Source organism: Nesoenas mayeri (genome assembly GCF_963082525.1).
Source record: "Nesoenas mayeri genome assembly, chromosome: 1".
NCBI lineage: Eukaryota > Metazoa > Chordata > Aves > Columbiformes > Columbidae > Nesoenas > Nesoenas mayeri.
In genome coordinates this window covers 84,639,551-84,652,182 of record NC_137541.1, presented here as the reverse complement: position 1 = coordinate 84,652,182, position 12,632 = coordinate 84,639,551, and the positions used below count along the sequence as shown (strand labels likewise).

The 12,632-nt window shown below is 45.4% G+C and overlaps 1 protein-coding gene across 1 annotated transcript in view; it reads left to right on the top strand.

The window, feature by feature from the left end:
- Positions 1 to 330: 330 nt before the first annotated feature.
- The window catches only part of LOC308041734 (rap1 GTPase-activating protein 1-like), a gene marked incomplete at both ends in the record, with an annotated part of 278,133 nt that continues 265,831 nt past the window's right edge, over positions 331 to 12,632 (top strand). The window contains 2 exons of the mRNA XM_080346642.1: positions 331 to 474; positions 731 to 781. Of these exons, the coding sequence (XP_080202768.1) occupies positions 331 to 474; positions 731 to 781 (195 nt within the window). The remainder of the gene's footprint in view (positions 475 to 730; positions 782 to 12,632) is intronic.

Here is a 12,632-nt window from a genome sequence, read left to right as displayed (position 1 = left end):
GGGGTCAGTATTGTTTCAGTCTCTTTCTGTGGGGTAGCCTGTCCTTTTGGTAGTTCTAAAATACGGTTTGTGTTTCTCAGAAGAATGCCAAATAAAGTAGCTCCTTTGAGGATTCCTGGTTTAGCTTCATAGCTTTTAGCGAGCATGTTCATCAGCAGAAACATTGTGCTGCTTCAGGCAGTGCATTTGTTTTGGGAAGATGTGATGCCCCACTATCAGTGATTTCTTAAAATCACCTTTGATAATATTGATGTACCAAGGTACTGTTACTGATATATTTTCATTTCTTTCCACTTCCTCATCTCTGTCCTGCCTTATCTATGGTGTGGTATGGATTTGCTCAGGTCTCGGGGAGGCTTGGATGTCACTAGATGTCAAACGGGCACTGAGTCAGTGTATACAAATTTCCGAGGCAAGGAGATCATGTTTCCTGTGTCTACAAAGCTGCCCTTCACAGAGGGAGATTCCCAGCAGGTATTGGAAGGGGAACTAAGGAATTCAGTTGTGTGGCTAAGAGGGGAGGGGTATTCAATGTGGGGCTAGTTAGAGGGGCGAATGCCTAATTGCATAACAGTGGGAATTATAGCTGGAGTAATGGTAAAATTAATTGATGAGGGGTTTGGTTCAACAGATGGACTGAAGATGTTAAATAGACTGGTATTTAAGGGCCCATTGTACTGTTCTACTCTTTTCCACCTGCCTTCTCACTTTATTATTTTTCTGTCTCTAGCTTCAGCGGAAGCGTCACATTGGGAATGACATTGTAGCCATCATCTTCCAGGATGAAAGCACACCTTTTGTCCCTGATATGATTGCTTCTAATTTCCTACACGCTTATGTGGTAGTTCAGCTCACTCATGACACAACTGGGGACACTTTCTACAAGGTGAACAGAGCCAATAGATTCCTCTGTACTGATTTGCTGATATTGATCCTTGAAGTGGAAACCTGTTCTTGGGCTTTTGGAAGAGGTGCGGATTCAGCCAGCTGTCATCCTAACAGCTCTGCTTGCACTTTTAGCAAACTTGATCAATATGGAATATTAATGGTATTTATTTCTTTGCATCAATTTTCAGTGAAAGGCAATAATTAGATCTATTACCAGTAGACCTAGAAATCCAGTAGCTGCCACCATCTCTCCTTGCCCTTCACACACTCTCTGTTCTCTGACCAGGAGTCTCCAGTCTGCTATGCTGTTCTCTATTCTATAGGTTCACATAGGTCCTCCCTATTTAGTGTGGCTGCTGCTATTTAGCAATCTCTGTTCATGTTTGTTGAGTATTCAGATTTCATAAATACATTTTTATCTGGATGGGGCTAGGAGGTGAGGCTGACAAAGACCAAGATTCTGGAATGCAAGTGTTTTACTGCAGGACTGCTTAGTGCCTCTACCTAGCAAACAGAAAATGAAAGAGTAATTCAATCAATTTATTAAGAATCTACACATGGAACTAGAATATACTTGTATGTTTTTCAAAGGGGCTGATGAATTTCTGAAGCTTAAAGCTTGGGAATTGAAGCAGGACAAATTCAGATTTTTTGTTGTTGTTGTTGTTTACATCAAAGAGCACAAGGAAAAATTTATGCCATTTTGGGGGATGTATTGCTTGCATCATATAAGTCAGGTAAAACTCATTCACCTAACTGAAAGCTATGTCTGCATTGCTCATGCTGCAGAGCACAGCGCTGAGAGGTTGCCCTGCCGGAGACTGCAGCTCAGATGCAGCTGGTTGGCCTAATCTATGGAATTCAAACCAGCTACATCTGCTTCAGGGGATCCCAGAACAGGATTCCCATCTGTCAGGGAAGTGCTACCTGTTTGGGCCCTCCAGTTGAAAGAAGCTCTACTAGAAAACCAATTCCCTGTCTGCAGCTTTTGCACACAGCTCTTTCACTGTAACATGACTCTGTATGGATGCCTATGTAACTTTATGCTCAACTTTCAGTCATGCTGAGAGAGAAGAAAATATACAGAAACTCAGGTTCTGTGATGTTTCTATTGTAGAAACATTTTAATCAAAGTGCTATGTCTCGTATTATGTAGAAATGTTGATTTGGTCCTTATGCCTTGGAAATCTACAAGAACACCGAGAATATAAAAATTTGGACAGGATACCCATCTCTTTTCCCACCAACAAGTGTGCTGGGAGTGGAGTAACCACCTTCTATTGTTCCTTGTGCTATGGGGAGCCTGGTATATATGATAGCTTCATATTGATCAGGGACATAGCACAAGGAACATTGATAGCTTCATGTTGATGAGGGGCATAGGGTCCTAGTTCTTGTCTTGCTTTCTGTTTTATAGGGCACAGAAATTTACTGGATTTCATTTAATGACATGAGAAAGAGCTGGGGAAGGTTACCGTTTGTCTTGTCTCTTCCTACTATTGTTTTCATCTTTCCCTGTCTGCAATGCCATTGTTTTGGTTACTGTAATAGGGTTGCCTGTATCATTTAATGAAATAGTCCCAGTCAGGACCCTAGAGCCAATGCAGGATTTTCTGTAAAGGCTTTTCAAAAGGGCGTTTAACTCATTCTGCCTTGAGAATATTCTAGTACTTAAGAGACTGAAGGAAAATTTTTTTCCATCCATTTTCCCATTTACTTAAGCTTTAGTGCCTTGTGGTTAAATTGGAATATTAATGGCATTTATTTATTTGAATCAATTTTTGCAATGAGAAAATTAAAATCATAGAATGTCCTGAGTTGGAAGGGACCCACAGGGATCATCGAGTCCATCTCCTCCTGTTCCTGCATATGACAACCCCACAGTTCACACTGTATGCCTGATGGCACTGTCTAGTCTTTTCTTGAATATTGACAGGCTGTGACACCTCCCTCGGGAGCCTGTTCCAATGCTCCACTACCCTCTGGGTGAAGAACCTTTTCCTCATGTCCAACCTGAACCTCCTCTGGCACATCTTCCTGCTATTCCCTTGGGTTCTGTCATTGGTCACCAGAGAGAAGAGATCAGTGCCTGTCCCTCCTTCTCCCCTTGTGAGGAAGCTGTAGAGCCTCCCCTCTGTTCTGTCCCAACAGATGGGATGAGGGATGAGTTAACTCTGAATGCGACACACGCCCTGACTCAACAGATGAGACCAGGTGTGAGTTAACTGTCGGTTAATTCTGTGCGGTTATGTGAAGTGAATGACAGACAATCACTCCAGGGGTCCAATTCAGTTATGAGTTTTACTAAAAGTATGTGTTGGAATACTAGTTACAGCAAATAGTGGCTTTGCAAAAATAGTTTATGATATCACAGAACTTATCAATACATTAACAGCAAGAGTCCTACTACGAGCCATGTATTGGCAACCATTAGTAGCTATAATATGGGACTTAGAAGAATCCAACAGCAGAGCTTAAGATAATGTTACTCTTATATGTTCAAAAGGAAGAGAGAGAGAAAAAGAGTGGTACAGAGGGAAGGAAAACTAAGGTGTAAGAGAGAGAGAAAGAGAGTAATATATCACCATTCACAGAAGGAGAGACAAAGAAATGGGGGTATAGAAAAAAGGAGAGGCGGAAAGAGCAGAGAGAAAGGAAGAAAAAAACAGATGAGGGATCCAGTCACTCTTAGGGCTCCACAGCATGGATGATGAGATGTGTGTATGCCCTCCGGTGTCCCGCAGCGAGGATGCTGGGGTTTGTAGTTTAGGAGGGCAGCATCCTCCGATGTCTAGTCTAGTTCCCGTGGTGAGGCTGGTGGGCTGAGGGTCCTCAGGGTGGTGGATTCCCTATCAGTGCTGTTTTAAGCGAGCTTTTTTTATAGCCCTCCGAGTAGAGAAGAGTCTGCGGGGGAAAGGGGTGATTGCGAAAGATCGACAAGTCTCGACAAATCCGGGGCCATGTTGAAGGGTCTGAGCTTTTCCCCTTTGTTTGCAGGACTGGGCAACGTCGTCCTTCACACTCCAGTGGGGTTTGAGACACACACACTCTAGGGGGTCTGTGAGACACATACTGTCCGACGCGTTTTGTGACACACAGGCTGTCCGGGGGGGTTGTGACACACACACGCTGTCCAATGGAGTTTGTGAAAATCATGCTTTCTAAAGGGGTGTGTGATACACACACAGTCCCATGGGATTTGCGACACACAGGCTGTCTAGGTGGTTTGTTTCACGCTGTTTACTGGAGTTATTAACACACACACTGTCCAATGGGGTTTGTGACACACACACGCTGTCCAATGGAGTTTGTGACAAACACACAGTGTCCAAAGGGCTTTGTGACACACAAGCTGTCCAGGGGGTTTGTGACACACAGACGTTTTCCAAAGATGTTTGTGACACACATATTGTCCAATGCGCTTTTGACCTGCACACAGTCCAGGCGGGATTTTGACAATCACAGGGCCAATGGGTTTTGTGACACACACAAAGTCCAAATGGGTTTGAGATACACAAACTGTCTAGGGTGTTAGAGACACACACACTGTCCATGGAGGTTTGTAACACACACGCTGTCCAATAGGGTTTATGACACACACACTGTCCAATGGGCTTTTTGACACTGTCCAGGGGGGTTTGCGACAAACACACTGTCCAATGGGGTATGTGACACACACACACTGCAATGGGGTTTGAGACACAAACACTATCTAGGGGGTTTGTGACACACACACACTGTCCAATAGGCTTTTGACACACACACTGTCCAGGGGGGTTTTTGACAAACACGCTGTCCCATGGGGTTTGTGACACACACAGAGTCCAATAGGGTTTGCGACAGACACACTGTCCAATGGGGTTTGTGACACACAGTCCAGTGGGGTCTGAGGCACACATGCTGTCTATGGGGATTTTGACACATATGCTGTCCAATGGGGTTGGTGACACACACACTGTCTAGGATGTTTGTGACACCCACACTATCCATGGGGTTTTGTGACACACAAACTGCCCAATGGGATTGTGACACACACACACACTGTCAAATGGGGTTTGTGACACACATTGTCAAAAGGGTTTTCTGACACACACATTCTCCAGGGGTGTTTGTGCCACACACGATTTCCAATGGGGTTTATGACACACACACTGTGCAAGGAGGTTTGTGACAAGCACACTGTCCAATGGGGTTTCTGAAACACACACACTGTCCAAAGGAGTTTGTGACACACAAACTGTCCAATGGGGTTTGTGACACACACATAATCCAAAGGGGTTTGTGAGACATAGGCTGTCCATGGGGGTTCGTAACACACACACTGTCCAATGGGGTATGTGACTCACACACACTCCAGTGGGGTTTGAGACACACACACTGTCCATTCGGGTTTGTGACACACACGCTCTCCTATGGGGTTTGTGACACACACACTGTCCAATGGGTTTTTGTACACACAAACTGTCCAGGGGGGGTTGTGACACATATGCTGTCCAATGGGATTAGAGACACTCATGCTGTCTAAAAGGGTTTGTGACACACACACAGTCCAATGGGGTTTTCGACAGACACAATGTCCAATGGGGTTTGTGACACACATGCTGTCCAATGGGGTCTGTGACACACACACTGTCGAATGGGGTTTGTGAGACAAACATGCTATCCAATTGAGTTTGTGACACACACATGCTGTCCTATTGTGTTTATGACACACACACTGTCCAATAGGTTTTGTGACACACACGATGTCCGTGGAGGTTTGTGACTCACACTCTGTGCAATCGGGTTTGTGACACACACACAGTCTAATGGTGTTTGTGACACACACACTTTCCAATGGTGTGCGTGACACACACACACTGTCCAAAGGGGATTGTGACACACATGTTGTCAAATAGGTTTTGTGAGACACACACTCTCCGGGCTGGTTTGTGACACACACGATTTCCAATGGGGTTTGTGACACACACACTGTCCAAAGGGTTTTGTGACACACACAGAGTCCAATGGGGTTTGCGACAGACACACGATGTCTATGGGGTTTTTGACACAGACGCTGTTTAATGGGGTTTGTGACACAAACACTGTGGAATGGGGTTTGTGAAACACACATGAAGTCTAATTGGGTTTGTGACACACGAAACTGTCCAATGGGATTTGTGACACACACATGCTGTCCTATTGGGTTTGTGACACACACACTGTCCAATGGTGTTTGTGACACACACTCTGTCCAAAGGGTTTTGTGACACAAAAGTTGTCAAATGGGCTTTGTAACACACAAACTCTCCAGTGGGTTTTGTAATACACACGATTTCCAATGGGATTTATGACACACACTCTGTCCAATGAGGTTTGTGACAAACACACTGTCCAATGGGTTTGTGACACGCACATGCTGTCCTATTGGGTTTGTGACACAAACACACTGTCCAATAGGGTTTGTAACACACACACTGTCCAATGGAATTAGTGACACACACACTGTCCAAAGGGGTTTGTGAAACACACATTGTCAAATGGGGTTGTGACACACACACACTGTCCAAAGGAGTTTGTGACACAGGCGCTGTCCAATGGGGTTTGTAACAAGCACACTGTCCAGAAGGGTTTGTGACACACACACTATCCAGTGGTGTTTGTGACACACACACTGTCCAATGGGATCTGTGAAACACACGTTTTCCAAAGGGGTTTGTGACACACATACTGTCCAATGCGCTTTTGACACACACACTGTCCAGGGGGGGTGTAACAAACACAGTGTCCAATGGGGTTTGTGACACATACACTGCCTAAAGGCTTTTGTGACATACACACTGTCCGGGGGGGGTTGTGACACAATACTTCCCAATGGGGTTTGTGACACACATAAGCTGTCCTACTGGGTTTTTGACACACACACTCTCCAATGGGGTTGGTGACACACAGTCCACTGGGGTTTGAGACACAAAGGCTGTCTATGGGATTTTTGACACACACGCTGTTCAATGGGGTTTGCGACTGTCCTGGTTTTGTTAAAAACAAGTTTCTCTTTCAGTGAATTTTGCCTGTCAGCTAAAGCCTTCATATTAACTGCATTTTCCTGGAGAACCAGACACATGTTTTGGTAAAACCTAGCAATGGAATGCAAACTTATTGATAAGCATGGATGGACATCTCGCGAGAGGGGCGACGAGGAACAACTGACCAACTGTGTATAACATTCCATTCACGTGAATACTTCATATAAAATGGGAGATCACAAGGATCTCGGCCCTTCTTTTCCCTTTTCCCTATGGCCGACATTAGGAGAGGACCTTGCTAGTCGTCCCTGCGAACTGAGGCCTAGTGACAGACTGAATCCAGCTCTGGTTGGCTGTGGAGTCTAATCCAGGACTTTGGGTGCTGGCTCTGCAGTTGCTGAGACTTTCAAGATTGGTTTTGTATATTTTGTATTATTTTCTCTATTCTTATTAGTAGCATTAGTAAAACATCTTTAATTTTTTTAACTCTCTTCTCTCTGTCCTTCTTTTTCTCTCCCGATCACCTGTCCTGAGTGGAAGGGGGGAGAGGGAGGGGCAAAAGGGGGGAGTCGGGGGGGAAGAGGGGGTTAACAATACATCTGCCAGGGTTTTATTGCCACCCCACAATCTTAACCCTCGACAGATAATTGGCGCCCAGCGTGGGGCAAGAGAAAGGGGTAAATTTGGAGATTTTTTGGCTTTTCTACGGCTCTGACGTGCCTTTCAATTTTCTTGGCACGGTGCCAACTCATAGAGTTGTGATACTCGCGCGCCTGTTTGCTTCGGATATTATTTAGTGCTATTAAGGCAAAGTGAATTCCACTGATTTAAAGATGTTATGGCTCAAGTTGTATCAGTTATTTTCTGCATTGTGCTCACTGATTCCATATCTGTGTTGGGCTTTCTTTTTAAATCGAAGTATTCATTATATAACAACAAGGAACTGGACAATGCTCATGATGATACTGTGTGGTTTGTCACTGGTTTATTTCATTATACTGCAGCCGCTAATGAATTTCTACTCGCTTCTGCTTTACCTTGAAAAGCCTCCAGGAGAGATTAAAGAGCCGTACGGGTCTGTGTTTGCTAATTGGTCAAGCGAACCTTTAGAAAGGCTGACTAACAATACTTTCGTTTTTTCGCTAGGACAGTTCGCAAATGTTTTAGAGAATTTCGAATACCCTTGGAGTTTTGATAGAACTGTGATGGTGTTATCTGGTTTGCTGAATGTGTGTCAGTTTGTGCTTCTGTTAAGAGAAATGGCGTTCAACAGGAGGTTTGCGTCTCTTTGTTGTCCTGAGATTTGCGGTGCGTCTTCGGAAGCTTCGGCAAAAAGCACTCCGAGCCGCTCGAGAAAGAGCAAAACAGTGAAAGCTGCCGTTGCAGCTGCTGCCCCCGCCACGGCGCCTTCGCAGGCTGAAGGTACAGCTCCTACACAGAGTTCTTCTGCCAAGGTCACTTCTGATAACACTAAGTCTGCAGCCTTAAAGGCAGCCCCCCCTTCTTCACACACTGGGCACTGTTGCTGCTGTAACCATAGCGATCACTGTGACAGTCATTCAGACTCTGGAAATGAATCAAATGATGGTAAACCCATATCAGCATCAGTTGCTGGTTGTAAGAAAGTCACTAGAAAGACCACCCGTGCAGCAGATGATGGCACAGGGCCAACATCAACTCAAGGGGCACCATCAGGACAGGGAGGAGATGAAGTGACCACCACTCGGTCCTTTTCTCCAGGTGAGCTGAGAGATCTGCGAAAAGACTTTAGTCGTCGTGAAGGCGAGAATATTTTAACCTGGCTGCTCCGATGCTGGGACAATGGGGCAGATACAATTGAACTGGAAGGTGGTGAAGCCAGGCAGCTGGGATCTCTGTCAAGAGATTCCACCATTGATAGGGCAATTTCAAGAGAGTCTAATGCCACTACTCTCTGGACCCGACTCCTGGCAGCTATGAAAGTAAGATTTCCCTACAAGGAAGACTGTATATCCAGGTTAGGGAAATGGAATACTATGGAGAAAGGTATTCAGTTCCTGAGAGAATTAGCTGTGCGAGAGATCATCTATTTTGGACCAAACAGCCAAGAGGGAACAGACCCAGATAGAATCAATTGTTCACGACCTCTGTGGCGCAGATTTGTACAAAGTGCATCACCTGCATATGCTAAGTCATTGGCAGGAATGCTCTGGTCATCTAGAGTTGGACAAGATATTACTGAAGTGATTGAGCAGCTCCGTGAATTTGAGGACAGCCTTGCTGGTTCTCTACGGGCTTGTGTCTCTGCTGTGGAGAAACTGTGTGAAAAATCTGATGACCGGTTTGAAAAGCTATTGCAAGAAATCAAAGAACTCAGAGAGGACACATACCATTCACGACCTGCACAAACCTATGTTTCAGCTGTTAGGAAAAGGCGTTTCCAATCTCGAGAGAGAGGACAGAGGCAGCCCACAAAAAGAGGTTCACTGTGGTTCTTCCTACATGAGCAGGGAGAAAACATGAATAAGTGGCATGGGAGGCCTACCTCAGAACTTCAAGAACGAGTACGTGAGATCAAAGGAAAAACTCCTAGGAAGGTGGCTGCTCCAGTTTACAAAAGGAGCAGAAGAGATTCTGATGCTCTTGAAGGAACCTCTAATTCACACCCAGAGACTGTGCAAAACAGAAATTAGAGGTGCCCTGCCTCCAACCAGGTGGAGGAAAGGGGTAACAGAGTTTATTGGACTGTACAAATACGATGGCCTGGTACAACACACCCCCAGGAGTACAAAGCTTTAGTGGACACTGGTGCACAGTGCACAATAATTCCTTCTAATTATAAAGGAACGCAATCCATCAATATTGTTGGAGTGACTGGGGGATCCCAGGAACTGACTGTTGTAGAGGCTGAAATGAGCCTAACTGGAAAAAACTGGGAAAAGCATCCCATTGTGACTGGTCCAGATGCTCCATGCATCCTTGGCATAGACTACCTCAAGAGAGGGTATTTTAAGGACCCAAAAGGGTATAGGTGGGCATTTGGTATAGCAGCTGTGGACACTGAGAAAATTGAACAGCTGTCTGATTTGCCTGGTCTTTCAGATGATCCTTCTGTTGTAGGACTGCTGATGGTTGACGATCAGCAGGTGCCAACTGCTAGCACGACAGTGCATCGCCGGCAATATCGCACCAATCGAGACTCTTTGATTCCTATCCAGAAGTTGATCCGTCAATTGGAAAGCCAGGGTGTGATCAGTAAGACTCGCTCACCTTTTAACGGCCCAATCTGGCCAGTGCGTAAGTCTAGTGATGAGTGGAGACTAACTGTGGACTATCGTGGCCTGAATGAAGTTACGCCACCACTGAGTGCTGCTGTGCCTGACATGCTAGAACTGCAATTTGAACTGGAGTCAAAGGCAGCTAAGTGGTATGCTACAATTGACATTGCTAATGCATTTTTCTCTATTCCTGTAGCAGCAGAGTGCAGGCCGCAGTCTGCTTTCACCTGGAGAGGCATCCAGTACACGTGGAATCGCTTGCCCCAGGGGTGGAAACACAGTCCTACCATCTGCCATGGACTGATCCAGACCACGCTGCAGCAAGGTAAAGCTCCAGAACACTTGCAGTATATTGATGACATCATCGTATGGGGCGACACAGCGAAAGAAGTCTTCAAGAAAGGTGAGAGAATAATTCAGATTCTTTTGGATGCTGGTTTTGCCATAAAACGAAGCAAGGTCAAGGGACCTGCACGAGAGATCCAGTTTTTAGGAATAAAATGGCAAGATGGCCGTCGCCAGATCCCAATGGATGTGATCAACAAAATTGCTGCAATGTCTCCACCTACTAATAAAAAGGAGACACAGACTTTCTTGGGCATTGTAGGTTTTTGGAGAATGCATATTCCTGACTACAGCCAGATTGTGAGCCCTCTCTATCGAGTGACTCGTAAAAAGAACCAATTTGAGTGGGGCCCTGAACAACGACAAGCCTTTGAACAAATTAAGCGTGAGATAACTCATGCGGTGGCCCTTGGACCAGTTCGGACTGGACTAGATGTTAAAAACGTGCTCTACACTGCAGCCGGAGATAATGGACTTACCTGGAGCCTTTGGCAGAAAGCACCAGGAGAAACCCGAGGTCGACCCTTAGGTTTTTGGAGTCGAGGATACAAAGGATCTGAGGCCAACTATACTCCAACTGAAAAAGAGATACTAGCAGCATACGAAGGAGTTCGAGCTGCTTCAGAAGTGATCGGTACTGAAGCACAGCTCCTCCTAGCACCTCGACTGCCGGTGCTGAGCTGGATGTTCAAAGGGACGGTTCCCTCTCCACATCATGCGACCGAAGTTACGTGGAGTAAATGGATTGCATTGATCACACAACGAGCTCGAATTGGAAGTCCCAATCGCCCAGGGATCTTAGAAGTGATTACAGATTGGCCAGAAAGCAAAGACTTTGGGATGTCTCCAGATGAGGAGGAAGTAAAACGTGCTGAAGAAGCACCACCGTATAATACTCTTTCAGAGACTGATAAGCAGTATGCACTGTTCACAGATGGATCCTGTCGTCTTGTAGGAAAACATCGAAGGTGGAAAGCTGCTGTGTGGAGTCCCACACGACAAGTTACAGAAGCCACTGAAGGACAAGGTGAATCTAGTCAGTTTGCAGAAGTGAAAGCCATCCAGCTGGCTTTGGACATTGCTGAACGAGAAAAGTGGCCAATACTTTATCTCTATACTGACTCATGGATGGTAGCAAATGCCTTGTGGTGGTGGCTACAGCAATGGAAGAAAAGCAACTGGCAGCGCAGAGGTAAACCCATTTGGGCTGCCACACTGTGGCAAGACATTACTGCTCGGCTAGAGAGCCTGCCTGTGAAAGTTCGTCATGTAGATGCTCATGTGCCTAAAAGTCGAGCCACCGAGGAACATCTAAACAACCAACAAGCGGATCAAGCTGCTAAAATTAAAGTAGCTGAGGTGGACTTGGACTGGCAACATAAAGGTGAACTTTTCCTAGCTCGGTGGGCCCATGATGCTTCAGGGCATCAAGGTAGAGATGCAACATATAAATGGGCTCGCGATCGAGGGGTGGATCTAACTATGGACACTATTTCACAGGTTATTCATGAATGTGAAACTTGTGCCGAAATCAAACAAGCGAAACGGTTAAAGCCTGTATGGTATGGGGGGCGATGGTTAAAGTATAAGTATGGAGAAGCTTGGCAGATCGATTATATTACACTTCCACAAACACGTCAAGGTAAGCGTTATGTACTTACAATGGTGGAAGCAACCACTGGATGGTTGGAAACATATGCTGTACCTCATGCTACAGCCCGAAATACTATCTTGGGCCTTGAAAAGCAAGTCCTTTGGCGACATGGTACGCCAGAAAGAATTGAATCAGACAATGGTACTCATTTCAAAAACAGTATTATAGACAATTGGGCAAAAGAACATGGTATTGAGTGGGTATATCATATTCCATATCATGCACCAGCCTCTGGGAAAATTGAAAGGTACAACGGTTTGCTAAAAACTACACTAAAGGCACTTGGTGGTGGAACCTTTAAAAACTGGGATTCACATTTAGCAAAAGCCACTTGGTTGGTCAACACCAGGGGATCAACCAATCGAGCCGGGCCTGCCCAATCAGAAATTCTACGGACTGTAGAAGGAGATAAAGTCCCTGTAGTACACATGAAAAATATGTTAGGAAAGGCAGTCTGGGTTACTCCTGCCTCAGGCAAAGGCA